The sequence below is a fragment of the Ricinus communis genome, chromosome 5, assembly GCF_019578655.1.
Source record: "Ricinus communis isolate WT05 ecotype wild-type chromosome 5, ASM1957865v1, whole genome shotgun sequence".
NCBI lineage: Eukaryota > Viridiplantae > Streptophyta > Magnoliopsida > Malpighiales > Euphorbiaceae > Ricinus > Ricinus communis.
The window spans coordinates 29,513,387-29,535,448 of NC_063260.1; the positions used below are offsets into that span (position 1 = coordinate 29,513,387).

Below are 22,062 nucleotides of genomic sequence, written 5' to 3' on the forward strand. Positions count from 1 at the left end.
CAATTGTTTCTCATTTTTCTTTCTTCTAATTCTTGGAATAAGTCTTGTTGATCTTAGTCCAAGTAAAAGTTATTACAATTTCAAGACTTTTGCAATCGAATCCTTACGATGTATCTGTGTTTATTTTGCAAAAAAATAAAAATAAAAGAGATAATATACTTTTTGTAAATAATATAACTCATTTTGTAATTTTTTACTTGCTTGTTTATTCAGTTCCTCCCTCAAACAAAAAGAGAGAACAAAAAGAATTCAGTTCCAAACATATATTAACGCAAATTTTGCATTTGCATTAAAGCCCATGGGTCAGGTTAAGAATAAAGAACAAACCTCATGACCATAGACACCAAATCTTTCAAAAACTCGGGCCCATTGCGTATCCATTAAATCAAAAGTTCCTTATATTTCCCGTGCCGTTCACAGAAATAGCTTTTCCCAATTGAAAAGAGAAATTCTCGCTATCATGAATCATGGTCTGAGCAAGGATTTTCTAAGAAATTTTTCATCTAATTTTCCAAGAAACATAGAGCTATATTTATTGTCCTTCAAAGTCCACATAAGGGTAATGGCACAAACTTTCTTGATTGCCCACTTTTTCTAAAAGAAAACAGATTACACATCCATTTCCTGGGAAGTTCCTAAGCAGATTCATTCGCATGTAGAAAGAAAAAAAGAACTTAAGAAAATGGAATCAATGCAACCCCCTTTTCTTGGTTAGTGATACGAAGATGTATGGAATTGGGAAAATCATGTCCATCAAGAAGTCTTTTTCTTAACTTTTCATTATTTTGGAACATTGTAACATATGTTTCGGAAATTCCAAGTAGTTTCCTGGATGGAATATATAACTGTCATAAGCTATCCACTTATAAAAATCGTAGTTGAAGCCTCATGTATTTGCAGGCTAAGACATCCACAGTAAGAAATACTTCCAAACTAATCCAGCAGCTACTCTTGGTTTCACCACCACCATCACCAGTCAGAAAACTTGCTCTAGGTTGCAAGAATGTCCACAAAACACACTGGCGGAATAAACCCAAGTTGCCATTGGAGCAACTGTTCAGGCAATTTTCTAGAAAATGCCAATTATGCACATTGCGTCGCCTACTTTTTCCTGACATTTAACAGCATAACTACAACTTACCGTGCATATATCAACAACGATACACAAATGGTAGTCTTTATCATTTTTGTCTACTTAGGTTATTTTGTGCTGGACTTCTGCATAACCACTTATAATCAACTGCCTCGCAATGGCGAATATCATTGCAAGAAAGAATTCTTGAAAGTAGCTATATGGAGCTTAACATCAGCAGTTCTATTTGGGTTTGGATACCAGTTTTCGACATTCATGAGTATGTCTGTTGTTTCGCTCATGTATGGAGTTGCAATAATCTGCAGTCTCTTTCTCTTCTATGTCTATTTCGTGTGTTACAGCGATGGCCAGAATAGTGATTTTAGGGTTTGTTGCAATGTCGAAAGCATAGAGATTTCGCATCTTTCTTCCAGTGGACGACTGACGGGTGACAAGAATAACAAGTATGGCGCCAGTCCTTTAGAAAATGTATAGTTAACTTTAGGAGAGAAAGATGTGTGTGATGATCATGTGCTCATGGCAAGACATGAGTACTGGAATAAAATTGTTGCTTGGTATGGTGTGTTTATATATTTGTATGTACTATCAGTCTTAGTAAATTAAAGGCATGTGATTGTTTTAACTCATTTCTCATAAGCTTAAGTTCGTTTTTTTTTTATTCCATAAGCTTAAGTTATTCAATTCTATGTCTTCACTCATTTCTCATAAGCTTAAGTTCTTTTTTATTTTTTAATTCCATAAGCTTAAATTATTCAATTATATGAATACAACTATTTATTCCTAAGAAATTTAGTGTCCTTAGCATCTCAAAAACAAAAATATTTTGTCAAGTCTAGGTGGTTGTCCCTCTAACTGACAAATGATCTATATACATTCAATCATTTAATGTTAAAATATAAAATATTCATATACATATTGTTCTTTTGCAGTGTATATATTTGCTGGAAATTAGAATTTCGAAAAATATATATATTAAGATGGCATTCAAATTTACTATATTAAATAAACTAAACTCGAAATGCAACTAATTGTTTAAAATTAAAATGAAAATAGAGGGAAAAGAAAGAAAAGCAAACGTGACTTTTCCAACTCAATAGATTCACGACCTTTGACTAAAACTACAGTTAAGTCCATATATTTCCACGATTAAGGTTGGTGTGCATTTCATATGCGATCTTTTTAATTATTACATTTACTCCTTAAATATTCATCTTCTACATTAAGAATTAAATAACAAAGAGTGGAGCAAGTATTAAAATGGCAATTCTAGTGATGATTGGTGCTTAGACATTAGGACTTAAAAAAGGAGGAGAAAGAAATCGGTGGCAGATTATTGGAGATTTTTTTATTTCTAATAGAAATTGAAGAAAAAAAAAACAGACAGTGATAATTACTTAATGATGGTAATAGTTAAGGTATTGTGGTGAACGGTAGATTTATCAAAGACAGATATAGAGAGAAAAAGAAAAGTACAGAAATTATTTGATGTATATAAAATCATAAATCATTAACAAAACAAAAATATGTTAACAGATGGAGATGCGGGGTATCGATCCCCGTACCTCTCGCATGCTAAGCGAGCGCTCTACCATCTGAGCTACATCCCCATTGCATGCTAGAGTCACCAGAGAATTAAATATAGTCTAATTTCGTAATATGTTTTGTTGGATTTGTGACATATGGTTGAAATTGACTGTTTGGAATTGCGGTTGGTGATATTGGCTTCTTTTTTTTTCGGAAAAAAGAAATTAAGTATTATAAGTTGTCTTTAAAAAATAAATTAATTAATATAGGTCTAAGAATAAATTTAATGAAAAATGTTTATAAAATTTTAAAAATTACTAATATAACAAAAATCTAAACTTATCTTTTTTAATATCTCACACTAGTTTAAACCAGCTTAGATGTAAAGCATTTGGTAATGGATTTCTAAAATTAGTAATATAGAAGATTAAGATTATTTTATTTTTTGTTATATTTATTATTTCAGTATTTAAATTTTATTTTTTAACATTCATTAAAAGAAAAAAGACACAAATTTATGACTTAGGCCTTCTAACCGAAAACCTATTAATTTTAATATTACATAATGATCAATGAGTATATATATATAATAAAGACAAAAACTACAATTGGGATCCTGAATTTTTACTTTTTTTATTTAGGACCCTCATGTTTAAATTGATGTAAATAGATTTTTCATCTATTAGAGCTGGTGTGATGAGGCTCTAGTTAAACAATTGTTAGCACATAAATAGTAGTTTTCTATATATCATTGTGTGAACAATAGTTTCTATGCATCATCACGTGAATTGCTGATTCTATATATGATATATATTGTTTTATTTTGTTATGTTCTCAATGTAATGAAATCTAATGACAAACTAAATTCCTAATTAAAAAATCTCATGCAATTATAAAAGGAAAAAACTCAAATCATTCTTTACTTCAAACCCATTTACAATCTAACGGAGACAATTTAAAAAAATTTATCTCCTTATTATTCTTTGTTCTCGCCACAATTAATTTCAATCGAGTTCCACATGTATACTTCAAAGCTTAAAAGATCCTCAAAACTACTTCCTCCTCCTAAATATGTATTATGAGTTTGACTTTGTTTTTTTTTTTTCTTTATGACAGATTCTCAATTTGAAAGAGAAAGTGTTTTTTCTCCAAACTAATTAAAAGCAACAACCCTAACCCTAAACTTAAAATTCCAAATCCTATATCTATAAGTACAAAAAATATTACTAATTAATAAATTTAATAGTGTAAATGAGACTATTTTCCTCATTATCATGTCTCATTGTGTTTCAGTTCATTTATCTAGACTAGAGCAAACTTGCGACTTCTAACGTGACAGACTAACACTCTAACCGACTGAGCTATTTCCCCCTTTTGTCACTACTTTAATTCAAAAGTAACCAGTTCACACTCTAAGGACTGTTTAACAAGGAGCCTCGTTATACCAATGCTAATAGTTAGAGGATTAATTACACCGATTTAAACATGAAAGGTCTAAATCTAAAAACGTACAACTTTAGGGTCCAATTATAATTTTTGTCTGCAATAAATGCAATTCTCGTAATCAAGAATCAATCCCATGTGGCCTACATACATTAATCAATGGCCAAAATACAATCATTTGAGACCTAGCTACCGTCAATCTTCCTTTTTATCTACATCCTTCAATTTCTTCCCAGACAAATCGGTAACCTTTCAATCTCTTAGATAAATAATTACTTGCTAATTGTAACACTTGGGTCCATGATTTTTGTTTCAAAGTAAAGATTCTTCTCATATTTTGGTTATTTTACATAGAAATTTAATAATTGTGACATGCATATTTTAAAAAATAAGAAAATAAAAGGACAAATGGTTAAATATCCTCCGAACTTGTACTGTGGGTTAAAGAAGTATAATTTCAACTTTTCTAATAAATAAATCCATAATTTTTATTTTAGGACCAAATCAGTCCAAATTAAAACTAAGAAAAGTGCGTGTACTTCACACTGAAAATAAACATATTAAAATAATTAAGAAAGTATAAAAGATTTTTTTAATTACATATTCTTTTAATGATTTCTTTTTTGAAAATTATACATAATTAATAATGAACTATTATGATACTTTTCTCAAAAAAAAATTCATAGGAACCGTTGCTGCCACAATAACATCGTCACCATCATTGCCTTTGTTGCCACCATAATAGTAATAAACACTATCACTGTTGCGATAAAAATAATGTGTTTTAAAAAATAATGTTTTCAAGATTTTGTAAAAAATAATTAAAATTATCCGATTTCGAATTGCGATAAAAATATATATCTAAATTCAAAAAATATATTTAAATGGGTTGGAAAAATATCAAATTCATGAATAGATCTAGTAAATATTAATATTTTTATTTTGGTTCAACATGTACTTTTAAAAAATTTATTATAAAATTAAATGTTAAATTTAATACAATTTTTTTTTTTGAATTCAATGAAATTTGATGTTTGTTTTTAAAAAAGTCTTACTATTAACAACTGATTAAGAAAGAGTTTAGATCAGAGAAGAAATATATTTTTAAATTAATAATTTATTAATGAGAAAAAAATTAAAATAATAAAATTATTTGATCATCATGTATATAAAATTTTAAGTTAGGACTTCTTGTTCTTGGAGCTGGAGGTATTCGTCCTTGTAACCTTGCCTTTGGAGCTGATCAGTTCAATCCAAATACTGAAACTGGTAAGAGAGGCATCAATAGTTTCTTCAATTGGTACTACTGTACCTACACATTTGGCATGATGATATCTACAACCTTCATTGTCTATGTACAGACAAATGTTAGTTGGACTATCGGGTTAGCCATTCCTGCAGGTTTAATGTTGTTAAAGACCAACAGAAGAAAGAGTTACCCAGTCAAATAAACAAGAACCAAAGGGTAAAGGGACTAGCATGACCTCGAGTGCATGACTCTCAGTGCAACTCATCACAGCCCGAGGAAAGGGAAAAGGAGCAACCTTTCTTCCTTAAGGAAGAAAGGTCGCTTCAACCATCCAAGATCAGAAAAATGAACGTTAACATAGACATAGGAGCTAAACTGGTAGCTTAAGGACCGTTACAAAGCTCAACCATGTATATAACAAAGCATACTCATTTGTAATACTCAGAATTCATACTGTAAAGAAATCATCATTGTACAAATATATTTCACATGGTATCAGAGCAGGTTTAACCTGTCATTATCTACCCCCTCTTAAACACAGAATCAAATATTCAAAATGGCTCACAATGACACCACAAAAATCACCAATATTGTGCTAAGAGGTAGCCAAAATTATTTTGAGTGGTCAAAGTCTATTTACATCGGTCTCAGCGGCAGAAAGAAATTGGGTTTCATCACTGGAAGTAAAAAGAAACCAAGACCAGTAAATCCAGAGGATCCAACAGAGGAAGAATCGGAAAAAATGGAGGAGTGGCAAACGACTGACCATCTGGTCATGTCAATGATCACCAACACCATGGAAACAAAAATTTCCCGACTCTATATTTTAATGGATTCATCACAAGCAATTTGGGAAAAGATGAAGGGTCTCTACGGGCACCAAAATAATTTTATCCATATTTTCAGGCTCAAACAAGAGCTCTCTCAAATCACACAAGGAACCAAAAATTCATCAGAATATGCAACAAAAGTCTTAACAAGATGGGAAGAATTGCAGAGTTACTTACCCCAAACAAACAACCCCGAAGAATTACAGCGAAGGGAAGAACAAGACCTTGTTTATACGTACCTGGGGGGTTTAGATTCCAGATACGAAGGTTTGCGATCTCAAATCCTTCTCTCAAACAACCTACCAAAAATCGACGCGGTCATGGCCTTTATCCAGCAGGAAGAGACCCGACGCGCTACTATGAACAACAACTCTACCAAAGGATCAGAAAATTGGGCCCTTCTTGCTCGACACTCGAACCAATAGGCCGCGCATATGGGGGCGCTGCTCCTGCGAAGTGCGACCACTGCCGAAGGCAGGGTCACACCCACGACAGATGCTGGCATCTTCACCCGAACCTGCGCCCATCTCATGGCCGAAGAGATCGAGGGAGTTATGTGCGATCGAACGAGGCGGAGGAAGAGAAAGGGAGAAAGCGATTTGTGGGCTCACGCCGCACGGGTCGGGTCTGTGGCTTGGAGCGGGTAAGCTTAAGCAACCCGAGCCCACGGACTTCAGCCCAGCCAATTGGCCCATCCAGAGTAATTCAGCCCAGCCCACCTTAACTCAACCCGACCCGGTTCGATCCGACCCGGCCCGACCCGATCCACCTGGTTGGTCAAATTCGGATCCCACCCAGTTTTCCCAACCGACCCGACCCGACTCAGCAGAAAATTTGCAACTCTCCCAGCTTATTTCTCAGCTCTAATTCCTCGTCAATCAACAGCAATCCCGTGGGTCAGGTTCAATTTCTAACTCTCAAAGTCATTTTACTCATTTTCACTCTCACGATTGGATTATTGATTCAGGAGCTACCGATCACATGACATGGGACCTTACAAAGCTTCACACTTTTGTCCCAATAGAATCTCAGCATGTTATTGTTGCCAATGGTGGCCAGGCTCCGATTTCTGGCAGTGGCACCTCTACTCTGCTTAATAAAACTATTCCTGATATTTTATTACTACCTGATTTCAAATCAAATTTATTATCTGTTGGCAAAATCACGCGTTATTTAAATTGTAATGTTATCTTTTCACCGAGTTCAGTCATGTTTCAGGATCGCATCACAGGGAAGATGATTGGTGAGGGATACTGTAAAAATGGACTCTACTACCTTAAAGACCCCATCAGACAATGTCTTGCATCGACGAACCCAGTCGATTAAGGGATGCTGATGCATCGGCGGCTCGGCCATCCATCCGATCCAGTTTTAAACAAGCTTTTTCCTTCCAAATTAAAATTCTGATGTTGTGATATTTGCAAATTTTCCAAACATACACGATTACCCTTTCCTTTATCTTCCAGTACTTCTGAAAACTTATTTGAATTAATTCACTCTGATGTTTGGGGCCCGGGCCCTGTCACTTCTTATACTCATTTTTGCTATTTTGTCACATTTATTGATGATTATTCTCGCACTACTTGGCTTTACTTATTAAAAGGAAAAAATGAAGTCTTTACCTGCTTTCAAAATTTCTTCAATTTTATTCACAATCAATATAATGCCAAAATTAAAATTTTTCATTCTGACAATGGCACAGAATATGTTAACAAAAACTTTTCTGAATTTTTTACCAGCACAGGTATTCTCCATCAGACTACATGTGTGAATACTCCCGTACAAAATGGAGTTGCAGAACGAAAAAACAGGCACCTCCTTGAAGTCACACGTACTTTACTTTTTCAACACAACGTACCCAATATTTTTTGGTCAGATGCCCTCCTAACCGCCACATACCTCATCAATCGTCTACCTAGTGTCCAGTTAAGAAACCCCAGTCCTCTTAAAATCCTCAAAAATCGCAAAATCGATCTTAGTCACCTCCGCATCTTCGATTGTACTAGCTTTGTTCATATTAAAAGACAACATAAACTCGATAGAAGCTCCGTCAAAACCCTATTCTTAGGTTACTCATCTGAAAAAAAGGGGTATAAGTGTTATGACCCCATCACTCACAAAACCTACTTCTCTCGGGATGTTTCCTTTGCTGAACATGAACCCTACTATCCCCATGATCCAGTCAGCACCCCTACACCTCATCATTTGTTATTTCTATTTAGACCTGCTCTTGGGCTGGGCCTGACCGGGCTTGACTTTATTTTGAACAAGCACGAGTCCGCCCAAGTCCGAGAATTTTTTAATATCTCTCAGCCCAAGCCCGAACCCAAATTTTTTTAAAAAGCTCGGCCCTACCGACGGGTTGGTCGGGCTTGAGTTTAGTTTTATTTAAATATATTATTAATAATAATAAAATTATAGACAAAAATAATAGGTAGTTAAGTGGTATATAGTACTTAATTATAAGTTGAAGGTCACAAGTTAAAATGCTAGGTATGACATTTTTTTTTTCCTAATTAAACTAAACATCGGTACGGTGGGCCAGCTTGGGTTTTATAGAAATCGAGCCCGAAAAGTTCGGGCTTTTTATGAGTTCGGGTCGGGCCGGGCTTATACATAAAAATTGTTATTCAAGCCCGGCCCGAAGAGTGCGGGCCTGGGCGGGCCAGGCGGGTACCCAGGCCCATGAACAGGTCTATTTCCATATAATATTTCCTTTTTTGACAATTCAGCGCAGGACACTTACCCGGAGGAGGAGTTTGTTTCCAACTCTCCGGCAATTTCTTCAGGGGGAGATATTGCTAATGAGCCTCAAGAAGAAATTGCCTTACGCAGATCCACTCGAACTATCAGACCTCCTATCAGGTTAAGGGACTATGTGTCCCATGAGGTATCCTATCCTATCCAAAATTTTGTTACTTATAAGACCATATCAAATCAGTATAAAGCTTATCTAGGAAGTATCACTAAGCATATCGAACCTACCTCCTTTTATGAAGCTAACACCAACCCCCATTGGTGTAAGGCTATGGAGGAAGAACTTCAGGCCCTAGAACGAAATGACACCTGGGATCTTATTGTCTTGCCACCCAATAAAAAACCCGTAGGATGTAAGTGGGTGTATAAAGTAAAATATAAGCATGATGGAACCATAGAGAGATTTAAGGCTAGGTTAGTAGCAAAAGGATTCACCCATACCTATGGGGTCGACTACCAGGAAACCTTTGCTCCTGTAGCAAAAATGAGTACAGTCCGTATTTTGTTATCTGTTGCCACTAATTCAGGATGGAGCCTATTTCAAATGGACGTAAAAAATGCCTTCCTTCAAGGCTCTCTAGAAGAAGAAGTTTACATGACTCCTCCTCCCACATAAGACTACCGATCACCGGTATGTAAGCTAAAAAAGGCAATCTACGGATTGAAACAATCTCCAAGAGCATGGTACGCCAAGCTAAGCCATTTTCTTCTAAAAATTAATTTTCATAAATGCTCTTCTGATTCCTCTATGTTTGTAAAGCACACCCACACGAGCACCATTATTATTCTAGTATATGTTGATGACATCATCATAACAGGCAACAACAACCAAGAGATTGAAGAAGTAAAACTGAAGTTAAAAAGGGAATTTGATATTAAAGATCTCGGTCAACTGACTTACTTCCTTGGAATAGAAATAGCCAAATCACATAAAGGCATATTTATGTCCCAAAGAAAGTACGTCCTTGACTTACTAAGGGAAACTGGAAAAATAGGAGCCAAACCTATAAATACCCCCATGGAAACAAAAACTAAGCTCAATCTAGAAGATGGTAACCCGCTAAGCAACATAGGTCACTATCAACGCCTAGTAGGAAAATTGATTTACTTAACTGTCACAAAGCCAGATATCACTTATGCTGTAAGCGCAGTCAACCAGTTTATGCATGCTCCTCGTACCTCTCACTTAGATGCTATTGATAGAATCCTCAGATACCTTAAAGACACTCCTGGCCAAGGAATTTGGATGAAAAATAATAATAATACTAATAGTATTGTTGGTTTCTCTGATGCAGATTGAGTAGGAAGTTGTGACAGAAAATCAACTTCAGGATTCTGCACCTTTGTAGGAGGAAACCTAGTAACTTGGAAAAGTAAAAAACAGTCTGTGACCGCAAGATCCAGCGCATAAGCAGAATATCGAGCCATGGCTTCAACCGCTAGTGAGCTCATTTGGATCAAACAAGTTCTAACCGACATGAAAATAGAATGCACAGGACCTATGAAGATGTACTGTGATAATCAAGCAGCTAGACACATCGCATCAAATCTAGTCTTCCATGAACGAACTAAACACATAGAGGTTGACTGTCACTTCATAAGAGAAAAGGTTCAATCTGGAGAAATTGAAACCTCATTCGTCAGAAGCAACGAACAACTAGCAGACATACTTACAAAAGCGCTTGACAAAGTACAACATCAAAATCTTCTTAGCAAGATGGGTTCTATCAATCTTTTTGAACCCAACTTGAGGGGGAGTGTTAAAGACCAACAGAAGAAAGAGTTACCCAGTCAAATAAATAAGAACCAAAGGGTAAAGGGACTAGCGCAGCCTCACCGCATGACAACTCATCACAGGCCTGGCAGAAAGGAAAAAGGGAGCGACCTTTCTTCCCTAAACTGGTAGCTTAAGGACCGTTACAAAGCTCAAACATGTATATAACAAAGCATACTCATTTGTAATACTCAGAATTCATACTGTAAAGAAATCATCATTGTACAAATATATTTCACAAATGTTCTTGTCTTGTGCACTTTTCTTCTTGGGTACAAAAATTTATGTCATAGTGAAACCTGAAGGAAGTGCTCTAGTTAGTGTGATACAAGTACTAGTTGCTGCACTTAAGAAGCAAAAGTTAAAGAATCCTGAAAATCCTGCTGTTTCTCTCTATAATTATACGCCAAAGGGTTCTATCAACTCCAAGCTTCCTTACACAAATCAATTTAGGTAAGATAAAATCCATTCTCCTTGCACTCTATTTCCATAAAACTCCCGTAATATGAAAAAAGTTTAATCAATCATGTGATATTTATTTGAAACAGGTGGGTGGACAAGTCCGCAATTGTAACTAGTGAAGATCAAATCAATTCTGATGGGTCTGCTGCCAATCCATGGAAACTATGCAGCATGCAACAAGCTTAAGAAGTAAAATGCGTGTTGAGAGTGCTCCCAATATGGGCATCAGGCATCATTTACTATGTTCCAGTAGTTCAACAGAACACTTACGCTGTTTTGCAGGCACTTCAATCAGATAGAAAACTTGGCAAAAGCGGCTTTCAGTTGCCTGCAGCCTCAATAATAGTCATTTCCATGCTGACCCTTACCATTTTCATTCCCATCTACGACCGAATTACAGTTCCATTTCTTAGAAAGATCACGGGTAAAGAAGGCGGAATTACAATTCTCCAAAGAATGGGAATTGGAATCATTTTTTCAATCATTACCATGATTATTTCTGGTCTGATTGAAGAGCGAAGAAGGCACCTAGCTCTTAGAGGGTCGACGATAGGCCTTTCACCTAAAGGAGGAGCTATATCATCTTTGTCTGCTTTATGGCTAATCCCTCAATTAGCATTTGCAGGACTAACTGAGGCTCTTAATTCAGTTGGGCAGACCGAGTTCTATTACAAGCAATTTCCTGAAAATATGAGAAGCATAGCGGGTTCTTTCTTTTATCTTGGGTTGGCAGGTTCATTTTATCTAAGTACTCTGCTTGTTTCAGTTGTGCACAGTGTTACAGCAGGAAGCAACGGTAGGAATTGGTTGGCAGAGGATCTCAACAAAGGAAGATTGGACTTATTTTATTACATGATTGCCGTTCTAGGTGTTCTCAATTTAGGCTACTTCCTGGTGTTTGCTAAGTGGTATAGATACAAAGGTAAAAGTACAAACACGACAGAGGTTATGGCCGGTAATGATGAAATCTGAAAAGAACTTCTGTATGCTAATGTCTGTTGTATTCTAATGACTGCTGTAGTCAATTTCATACATTCAAGTAATAAATGGAATTGCCTTCAATGTCTTTGCCCATTTCATACTTAAAGTTGACTTCTAATCAGCTGTAGTAGGTCAGTAAGTTAGTTGTGCATTTGTAAGACCATTTGCATTGGTGCTTTTCATTTTAAGAAAAAATATATTTTTAAAAATATTTAAAATATAAAAGATGAAAATATTTAAGTGATATTAGGTTTCTCTTTTCATAGTATTAATTTTCTTGTTTATTTTTTCTAATTTTTACTGATAAAAAATATAATTATAAATATCAATTAATAAAGTGTTAAATATTTGAAATAAAAAGCAAATTCAAATATTTAAAATTTTCAATTAGAATTTTATACTTAATCTTTAGGCGCCCCTCTTTTTTTTTTCTTGTTCTTTATTAAAGTTTCATCTTTTAGCCCACCGTCGGTCATTTATAGATCGGTGGTGGTCCTTTTTCTTTTTGTTATTAATTAGTTTTAATAAATAAATATTAGTAGTTTTTGAAGAGTTTTATGGTCCGCCATTATAGGGGTTTTGAGTTCTTCTTCTATAGGATTTTTATGATCGTTTATTACAGGAGTGTTGAGTTCTCCCTCTATGGGAATAATAAGAAAAAAAAATCAAATCTGAAATCTAAACAATCGGGCTCATCAAAAGACATCTATAAAATCGATATGGGGCTTAGTGCCACTGAATGAAGCATTTTTCTCGTAAAATTACAATTTACTACTCCGTCAATACGATTGATGATTGTTATGAATAGATTTCTTTATTTGTATTTTGTAAAGTGTAAAAGAGGGAAAAAAAATTCTGTTATATTTCTCGTGTATTGCTAATATAAAATAATATTACATTTATAGTAGCTACTTATTAATCAACTAATTACACGTGGCAAATTACCCTAACAAACTCAAGATAACTATTGACTATGATCAACTATACAAACGACTGATATTAAGTTATAATTTTCACATCCCTCCCTCAAGTTGGAGCTAGATGATGCATATCAAGTAAGCCCAACTTGGAAACTAAAGAATGAAACTGAGGACCACCTAAAGACTTGGTGAACAGATCAGCTAGTTGACATTTAGATGAAAGATACTGCGGGAGCACAAAACCAGCCTTGAATTGATCCCTAACCAAGTGACAATCTATCTTGAGGTGTTTCGTACGCTCGTGAAAAATAAGATTAGCAGTTATATGAATAACAACCTTATTATCACACCAGAGAGGGATAAGAAGAGAAAGGTGAACTTGAAAATCTCGCAAGATGTACGATAACCATTTTAACTCACAATTCCCTAGCTGATGTAGCTTAAAGAAATGCATCTACTATATCTTTCGAGATTGAGTTCAGAATCCATGAAGTTGCCATACAATCTACACAAATCCATTGATTAAATTTTAGATAATCTTTATTTGACTTTAAACATCGTCCATTCATAAATCTAAGCTTTACTTTACCTCCAAGTGCTATTCTCACTGATCTGCTCCATATCAGATAATTTCCTCCAGTTAGTGGACTAGTTACCTATTGCATTCCATGATGATCTGAATTGTGGAGTGTAAGTGGATTTCCGTGAGTAATATCTGTCTTCTTCACAGTTGTACTACTAGCAGCTCTACATACTGCTTCTGCCATTAGAGTTTCATGAGAATCATGTTCATCTTCCATTTGTTTAGATCAGCAGTCTTCTTGAACTTTAGAGTCTGGATCTGTATTCCAAAGAGTAACCGCTCTGATATCATATGAAGTGTAAAAAAGAAAGAAAAAAATTTATGTTGTATTTCTCGTGTATTGCTAACAAAAAATAACGTTATATTTATAATAACTACTGATTAATCAACTAATTACACCTGACAAATTATCTTAATAAACTTGTAACAAACTCAAGATAATTGTTGAATATAGTCAACTATACAAACGACTAATATTAAGATATAATTTTTACATATTTCTTGATGTTTGATGTTTATTTTTATTTTTTATATTAAGATGTATTTTTAATTTTTTATTAACAAAATATTCCTATTTTAAAAAAAAAGTATTTAAATTTTCATGGTTTTAGATTAATATGTTAGATTTTCGAGTTTAGACCGGTTTATCATTTCTAAAAAAAACAAATAATTGTAGTGGAGAGAGAGAGTAATTGTTGTAATTGCTCGTCGCTCCCCACAGCTCCTGCATACGATGAGCTGTAGCCTAACGTCTTACGAGTTACGATTTTCGTTCATGTTTGGGCTTTGAAATTATGAAATAGGTAATTATTATGAGGCCCTTGAGGTTTTCCTAAATGAACACCTTTATCCCTAAATTCCGAAATTACATACTTCAATCTCTTACATTTATAGGACAACTAATAATATTAATAATAATAAGAATAGTGATGGTTTAGTCCTTACATGCTACAATGAGATGGGTATTTTAAAGTATGTAATCCATTTCATGTTAATGAAAAATAATTTAGATGGTAAGAGTTAATAAGACTTCAAACATTTTGAATAGTAAATTTAGTATCATCGACAAATAAATATAAATGTTCAGTGTCTACCAATTTATATTGGTTTCTCTGTTCAATTTGATAACCATTTCTTTTATTCCTATGAAAATATAGGCACTTTTTCTTTTATTCCTGTTAGTTTAATGATTATATATTCTAAATAAACGTCTTTTATTAATTAATATAAATATCAACTCTAATAATAAATTTTTATTTTACTAAATTTAAAATTATTGGTTATCATATAAAACTAGACTTAATAATATTGGAGTAAACATTCTATTAACTGGTTTGTTTAATTTGTAGATTTTTTTTTTCTAATTGACAATCAAAGATATTAATTATGAGTTATTTGTGTACTTTTCAATGTGGTATCTATTCAAATTATAATCCATCTTGTTATAGTTACTTGTTCAATTTATTCTAAAAGAAATAAAATTTGATAAAAACAAATGGGTTTAGTATAATATGGTTAGTATACATGTACAAATAATTAGTTAAACGATTAAAATTGTAGTAGTATAATCTCCACATTGTCATTCCGATCTATGTATAAGGCAATTATAAATAATGTAGTTAGTGAAAGCATAAAAGATTATTTGTTGGAAAAATATTTTTTTAATTTTAATTTTATATTTAAATTCCAATTTCATAAAAACAAATAAATTATGCTTTTCATAAAAGTAGATATGGAAAAGAATAGTTTATAAAAAAAGTAAGAAATTAAATTAAAACAATAAGAATAGGGGCGTTTAGTAATCCGAATATCGGCAACTTCATAGTAAATATTCCAAATTCTGATCAACAAAAAGAGGCAAGGCAACAACCGAAAAACCAAAGGAAAAGGAAAAAAGAAAATGCTGAGAATTGTGTTGCCGAAGCAAGTTTCTTCTGCTTACCGTTGTTTACTGTTGAACAAACCACCTTCTACTTCTCCTTCACCTTCCTTTCCTTTGCTTAGAAACTCTTCTATTTTCTCTTATTCTTCTTCTTCACAATCAGAAATTCCACACAGCAATCTCGTCGAACAGTTGGAGGACAACAATGTCCAATCATCGACCACAGTCTCCGTCGATCGCTCCGGCCTTTATAACCCTCCTCGTACCACTTCACTCTCCTTCTCTTTCCTGATGTGCATTTGTTACAATCTTTTTGAAAAACTAATTTATAGTGTTCTTTTAATAATCCCAGAGCATTCTCATGAACCCAATTCGGAATCGGAGCTTTTCAAACATCTCAAAGGAATTATTAAGGTAGTTATCTTAGTTATTTTTAGTTTTACGTTAGTTATTCAAGTAGTTAAGATGCTTGTTAAAATGTCTCTGTACCAGAATTTATGTTTGTCATTCGAGTATATAATAATGATTTAGCTACTTCACTATCAAAAATAATTATCTCACGGCATTACAATAATAAAATTATTAAAATCTTCTATTAAAAGAGATTATTTCTCCGCCAGAATCTGGTTGTTGGCATGCCAGCATTCTGAATTTTATATTTCATATCGTATATGATCTATGATCGAATTGTGTGATGGCCATTACAAATATTTCTTAAGAGGGTATGTACCAGCCTGGAACTTAAAATATTTATTATATGACTCAATTATGCAGCTCAGGGAAGAAATGATGGTCAATTTATAATATGATCAACAGATTGTATTTTTCTTTTGAAGGCTGTTGTACTTATAGATATTTCATTCATTTTCTTGTTTCTTAGACCCGGAATGTGATCATCCGTTATTTATGGAATTCTTTTTAGTTCCGAGGTGGTCCAATTACAGTAGCAGAATATATGGAAGAAGTTTTAACAAATCCAAAAGCTGGATTCTACATTAATCGAGATGTATTTGGGGCTGAAGGTGATTTCATAACATCTCCTGAAGTTAGCCAGATGTTTGGGGAGGTAACTGCACGCAGTTATAACTTGAAATTACACGTGTCCTTTTTGGACATTGAACAAGTGTAGTCGATGCACTGAGGAGCATTATATCCATTTATGCTTTTATTATCATTTGGTTGTTATTACGTTTACCTATTTATTTAATGTAATCTTAGATGGTTGGTGTATGGGCCTTGTGTTTATGGGAGCAAATGGAACAGCCAAAAAGGGTGAACTTAGTTGAGCTTGGTCCAGGGCGAGGAACTCTTATGGCTGATCTTCTGCGTGTATGATGTTACAACTCTAATTATAAGATTTTTTTCAGGTTTCCTACTTTATGCTTGAGAAATATATCAAATAGTGGTCCCAATCCTTCACCTTTTCTTTCTTATGCTATAAGCGCGGATTGTTTCGTTTTTTTGCTAATTGTAACTTTTACATGTAGGGAGCTTCCAAGTTTAAGAGCTTCACTGAATCATTGCATATTCACATGGTAGAGTGTAGTCCTGCATTGCAGAAGCTTCAACATCACAATCTTAAATGTGTGGATGATAATAATTCCTGCGGAAGTGGTGAAGAAAGGACTATTAGCACATTGGCTGGGACACCTATATCATGGCACACTTCACTGGAGCAGGTTCCCACAGGATGTATGGAGTTATACTTTTACATTGTTTTGGTGAAACCTTGCTTGCAGCTTCAGTATTCGACTACAAGGAGATGCCAATTTTAATTTCAACTGACATTGTCAGGATTCTTATTTCTCCGCCTGATCACATTTGTTTGCTTGCTGATGCAGCACCAACAATCATCATCGCCCATGAGTTTTATGATGCTCTACCAGTTCATCAGTTTCAGGTTTGTTTAAATTAGTCTAGTTAAACAACTCCCCTACTTCCTTCCCTTTGAAATATGTTAAAGATCCTACATTGCTAATGAATAAGAAATATAAAAAACTTACAAGTCCTAATAAATATATAAAAGCGCTTGCATGGACTATTAGTTATTATCTGCAGTTATTTAACTATATTTTGGTACTTCTTTCTTGCATGTTTTACGCCTCTTCAATCTGCCTGTGCTTCTGTAGTTATGTTGTGTGCCGTTGTGTTGTACGAAGCATTCGAAATGCAATATCTCTTCTTTCCTATACTCATATTAATTAAAACGTGATTAAGCCAGTTTTGTTTGTATAATTACCAGTCATCTTAGAGTAATTGTATGAGAGGATGACAATAATGTAATTGAAATATGATGACAACACAGAAAATTAAACTGAATCCAAGAGTTCCCATATTTTGTTTTTAATAGAGAACATGGCGGCAGAGAAACAGAAATTGCTGTGTTTCCTTTTGATTGGTCCTTCTTGAACTGAGATAGTACTTAGTGCTTTCATTATTGGTTCGTGTCACTGGCGGAGTCATACTTCAAACTGTTAGTTCAATTCTCCTTTTCTTGGTCCAGCCACTTGCAATTGGCCGAGATATCACCTATGTTGTTATATATATATATATATATATATATATATTTTTTTTTCTGTCATCACTCTGATTTGGTAATTCCTGCAGAGGGCTTCTCGTGGCTGGTGTGAGAAAATGGTTGATGTTGCAGAGGATTCTATGTAAGTGTTTATTTGTGTAATCTGAAAAATATGATGGCTTTCAGAATATAGTTTCATTAGACTGTAGTTTTATATCTACCATGTACATTGGTTAGGTTTCGTTTCGTTCTATCTCCTCAGCCAACTCCTGCCACTCTTTATTTAGTGAAGCGGTGCAAGTGGGCTGCACCTGAAGAAATAGAGAAGCTTAATCACATTGAGGTCTGCCCAAAAGCAATTGATTTGACTTGTACAATTGCCAAGAGAATAAGTTCTGATGGAGGGGGAGCCCTTATAATTGATTATGGTTTAAATGGAGTAGTCTCAGACAGTCTGCAGGTCTGTTGTCTTGAGGCTAATATGCTGCAACAGTTATTTCATTGTTTAGACTAATTATGCACACATTCATTCTCCATGTCCTTAGCAATGTTTATTTATCTAGCAATACACTTTTCCAATATTTGGTATCTATTTAGCTTATGTCACTAGCATTCCTCCATGTTTTTATTGTTTTCACATTGGAGTCTAAACGACATTACAGTTTAGGGTTTATATTCATTGCAATTGACACTTGGAAGTGCATGGAGAACTTGTGTCAGCCTTCTTTCAATAGACACGTGTGCTAACCATTTTTGCAGGCAATCAGAAAACACAAGTTTGTCGACATACTAGACAATCCTGGGTCGGCTGATCTCAGTGCATATGTTGATTTTGCTTCTATCAGGCACTCCGCGGAGGAAGCTTCAGGTTTGTGTCCTAATACCTTTTTCTGGACATAATTTTCATTTCTTAGAAAAGATTAAAAAAAAAAAAAAGGAAAAAAGAAACCCAGATGCAGATGATCAGTGAAAAATAGAAAGAAGCAATGGAGTTTATTTATTGGCTATTGCATTTCAGAAGATGTTTCTGTCCATGGTCCAATTACCCAGTCCCAGTTTCTGGGTTCTCTTGGCATAAATTTTCGCGTAGAGGCCTTGCTGCAGAACTGTACAGAGGTACAGGCTGAGTTCCTAAGAACAGGATACTGGCGTCTGGTGGGTGAAGGTGAAGCTCCATTTTGGGAGGGTCCCGAAGAACAGGTGCCCATTGGAATGGGTACCAGGTATTTGGCAATGGCTATTGTGAACAAGAAGCAAGGTATTCCAGTTCCATTTCAATAAAGTTGGAAATGCTTTCATGTTTTGAAATATATTAAAATGTTAAGCATTTGTAACATTAATAGTTTATTATAGCAACCAATAAATTTCTAAGGTCTGTGTTTCTTGCAAAACCTGGTTCTACTTAATCTACGGTGATTGAATTTAGATTTGGTTTTGCCAAATGGTCATATTGTTTGTTTGCAAGATTATCTTTAGTTTTGGTCAGACATTGTTGTTATATTTTTTATCGTGAATTTGTTTGTCTTAAATCTTATCCATTTAAGAGCGTCGTCATCTAAAACATATACTGTAGATTCCCAATGATTTCCTGTTCATGTACCGATCTCCCGCGGTACGAGTTTTAATTACTACTGCTGCCTAATCATTGAATCCTCTCCAATATTCATTATAGCTATTCTGTAATAAACACAGGGAAACGAGAAACCCGTTAGCAGACGAAGTTAGCCAACTCTCCCCTTAGATCCGCGGCTTTGTTATGAATATGAATCGATCGTATTTAAACATGAATATGAATTTATTTATTTATTTTTTTAAATAAAAACTTAAAAAATACGATTACAACCATTTTAAATTTTAAATTTCGAGCAAAGTTGTCCAGTATTCATCCAGTTTTTTCACATTTCTTAGACAGACACGCCTCCACTGCAGAATCAATCCTTTTCAGTAAGTCTTCAAGGCAAGCAAATCGATCATATATTTTAACCACCGGCAGATTGAATTGCAATTAAAAAAAAAAACACATGTTAGAACCCTATAAAGTATTATAATAAACAACCTAAAATGTAGTTGTATATTAAAGGTCAGTGTAATTTTATTTTGATAAATTGCCTAAAATTTAGTTGTATATTAAAGATAAGAAAGTTAATATTTATCAATGATTTAAACATAATGGAAAGTAAACAATTTAAAATTTATATTCAAATTTCAAGTATAAGCTATAATTTTGAGTGTCTAACAACACAATATTTGTTATCTTTAACAGAAACTTAGAGAAATTAATAAATTTAGTTGATCTTCAAAAGTGAGATCAATGAATATAATTTAAAAAGATAAAATCAAACTTACATCGAATCAAGATATATGCTACTTATTATCCAATTCATTGTTATTTAAATTTTTTATATATAAATTTTTTATGTTATATATTAATTGAAATCTATTAAAAAATTATTTCTATTTAAGAAAAAGACAAGAGACATAAAATAAAATAGAAATAATAAAGTTAAAAAAGATATTTTGACGTTATAAAATATATTGACAAATTAATATGAAATTTATTTAAAAATACTGTTTATTTTGATAGAATTTAGTTTAGCTATAATCAATTTTACGACAAATTTAATTATGTGAAATTCTAAATTAATTTTTATTTTACTGAAAGCACATAAACTTTAAATTTATAAATAAATTCTATAAACTTTATAGATTTTAATCAAATTAAAATGTGAAATAAAGAAATACCCATATAAATGAATATGGTGTATAGTAAGTAAGCTTTACCACTTAATAAAAAATTGAGCTCGACCTGCATCTATCATTCTACTCTCCACTCGACTGTCTCTCCCTACCATTCTCTACCGTCATGAATAATAATGTGATATTTATATTAAAAAGAAACTTTTTAACTCTTATTATTCATCTCTTATTAAAAAGAAAAAACATCCGGTGTCGTATATTGCAGTGAGATACGAATTTAACTGCCGTTTAATAAACTAACAAATCGAGATCAATCTACATTCTTAAATTCATGTACAAAGTCATAATTTATGTATAATTCTTTATACTATTCCAAAATGTACGTACATATCAGAAATTGGTAAATATTTTAAATTTAATCTCATTTTGATATGTCCCAATTTCTTTTAAAAAAATGTTAATTATTAGTTTATTTGTTTCTGATTTAATAGTTACAGCCATTTGGTTATTTGGAATGTAAATTATAAAGAGGGATACAAATGCGATTTATAAGGCTTAACGAATTGCAAAATATTTACGTACATATAATTTGTACTCTTATGAAAATTGAGTTCTTTTATTTAGCTGCGGATCTGTTGCCTTTCATTATATATATATATATATATATATATATATATATATATATATATATATATATATAGGTGCTACTTTGTGGAAAAAATGCAATTTAACTGCCCAATTTTGTACAACTAAAAGAAATGCTAACTCCAATTTTTGAAGTAAATTGAATTTACAATTATTATTATATATATTGATTATTTAGGCCATTTTAGATTTTTTTTTAAAAATTGTACGGCTCCATTACAACATTCAAATTATCTGATTTGTAAGCTATGATTATTGGGTTCTCAATTTATTTTGATGTTAGATCTTTTTTCAAGTTTAAAATGTTTTATAATTAACATTTGAGGTTAATTATATCCGGTTTGGCAAAATCAATTAATATGATTTCATAATTTAGGACAAGTTATGCTGATGTGTAATTATAAAGACGTCATTGAAGAGCACAAACCTCAAGGAATATTAACGAGTATCCCAGAGTCATGCATGGTTCCTATTTAATGATAATTAAAAATGTGTTTGGATTTAATTATCAAGAGAATGAAGAATTGAATGTCAGTTATTGGTAGTTAGTTTTCGATCAAATCCATAAACTTAGTAGCTATAATGCTGACTAGCCTTCCATTGCCTTTGACATCTAGGCTTAAGTTGAATGGATAGTGTAAGATAGGGACTATTTCTATCATGTGTCCTTTTAAATATAAATTGCAAATATGTATATTTTTGCC

The 22,062-nt window shown here is 33.4% G+C and overlaps 2 protein-coding genes, 1 non-coding gene and 1 pseudogene across 4 annotated transcripts; 3 read left to right on the top strand and 1 right to left on the bottom strand.

The window, feature by feature from the left end:
• The first annotated feature begins 891 nt into the window (after positions 1-891).
• On the top strand, positions 892-1,719 carry LOC112534589. The gene has a single exon (XM_025157037.2). It carries the CDS (start codon positions 1,004-1,006, stop codon positions 1,565-1,567), a length of 564 nt encoding a protein of 187 aa, XP_025012805.2. The 5' UTR covers positions 892-1,003; the 3' UTR covers positions 1,568-1,719.
• A 908-nt stretch (positions 1,720-2,627) lies between these two features.
• Positions 2,628-2,700, bottom strand: TRNAA-AGC. The gene has a single exon. It is a non-coding gene; the product is annotated as a tRNA-Ala (tRNA).
• An 8,211-nt stretch (positions 2,701-10,911) lies between these two features.
• Positions 10,912-12,396, top strand: LOC8276020 (annotated as a pseudogene).
• A 3,020-nt stretch (positions 12,397-15,416) lies between these two features.
• On the top strand, positions 15,417-19,464 carry LOC8276019 (protein arginine methyltransferase NDUFAF7 homolog, mitochondrial). 2 transcript variants are annotated; one of them, XM_002517418.4, is made up of 10 exons: positions 15,417-15,760; positions 15,851-15,912; positions 16,421-16,564; positions 16,717-16,827; positions 16,986-17,190; positions 17,340-17,398; positions 18,106-18,158; positions 18,254-18,476; positions 18,776-18,884; positions 19,035-19,464. In XM_002517418.4, the coding sequence occupies exons 1-10, from the start codon at positions 15,517-15,519 to the stop codon at positions 19,295-19,297; spliced, it is 1,473 nt and encodes a 490-aa protein (XP_002517464.2). In that variant the 5' UTR covers positions 15,417-15,516; the 3' UTR covers positions 19,298-19,464. The 2 variants fall into 2 exon arrangements, with proteins under 2 accessions (XP_002517464.2, XP_025012802.2); XM_025157034.2 differs by having other exon boundaries at positions 15,696-15,760; positions 16,379-16,564.
• The last annotated feature ends 2,598 nt before the right edge of the window (positions 19,465-22,062 follow it).

Bases quoted from the DNA above. Each gene is read 5' to 3' on its own strand.
- LOC112534589 (XM_025157037.2), top strand. From the start codon at position 1,004: ATGTCCACAAAACACACTGGCGGAATAAACCCAAGTTGCCATTGGAGC.
- LOC8276019 (XM_002517418.4), top strand. From the start codon at position 15,517: ATGCTGAGAATTGTGTTGCCGAAGCAAGTTTCTTCTGCTTACCGTTGT. The intron at 15,761-15,850 runs GTACCACTTCAC...TAATAATCCCAG, and splicing joins CGGCCTTTATAACCCTCCTC to AGCATTCTCATGAACCCAAT. The intron at 18,477-18,775 runs GTCTGTTGTCTT...CCATTTTTGCAG, and splicing joins TAGTCTCAGACAGTCTGCAG to GCAATCAGAAAACACAAGTT.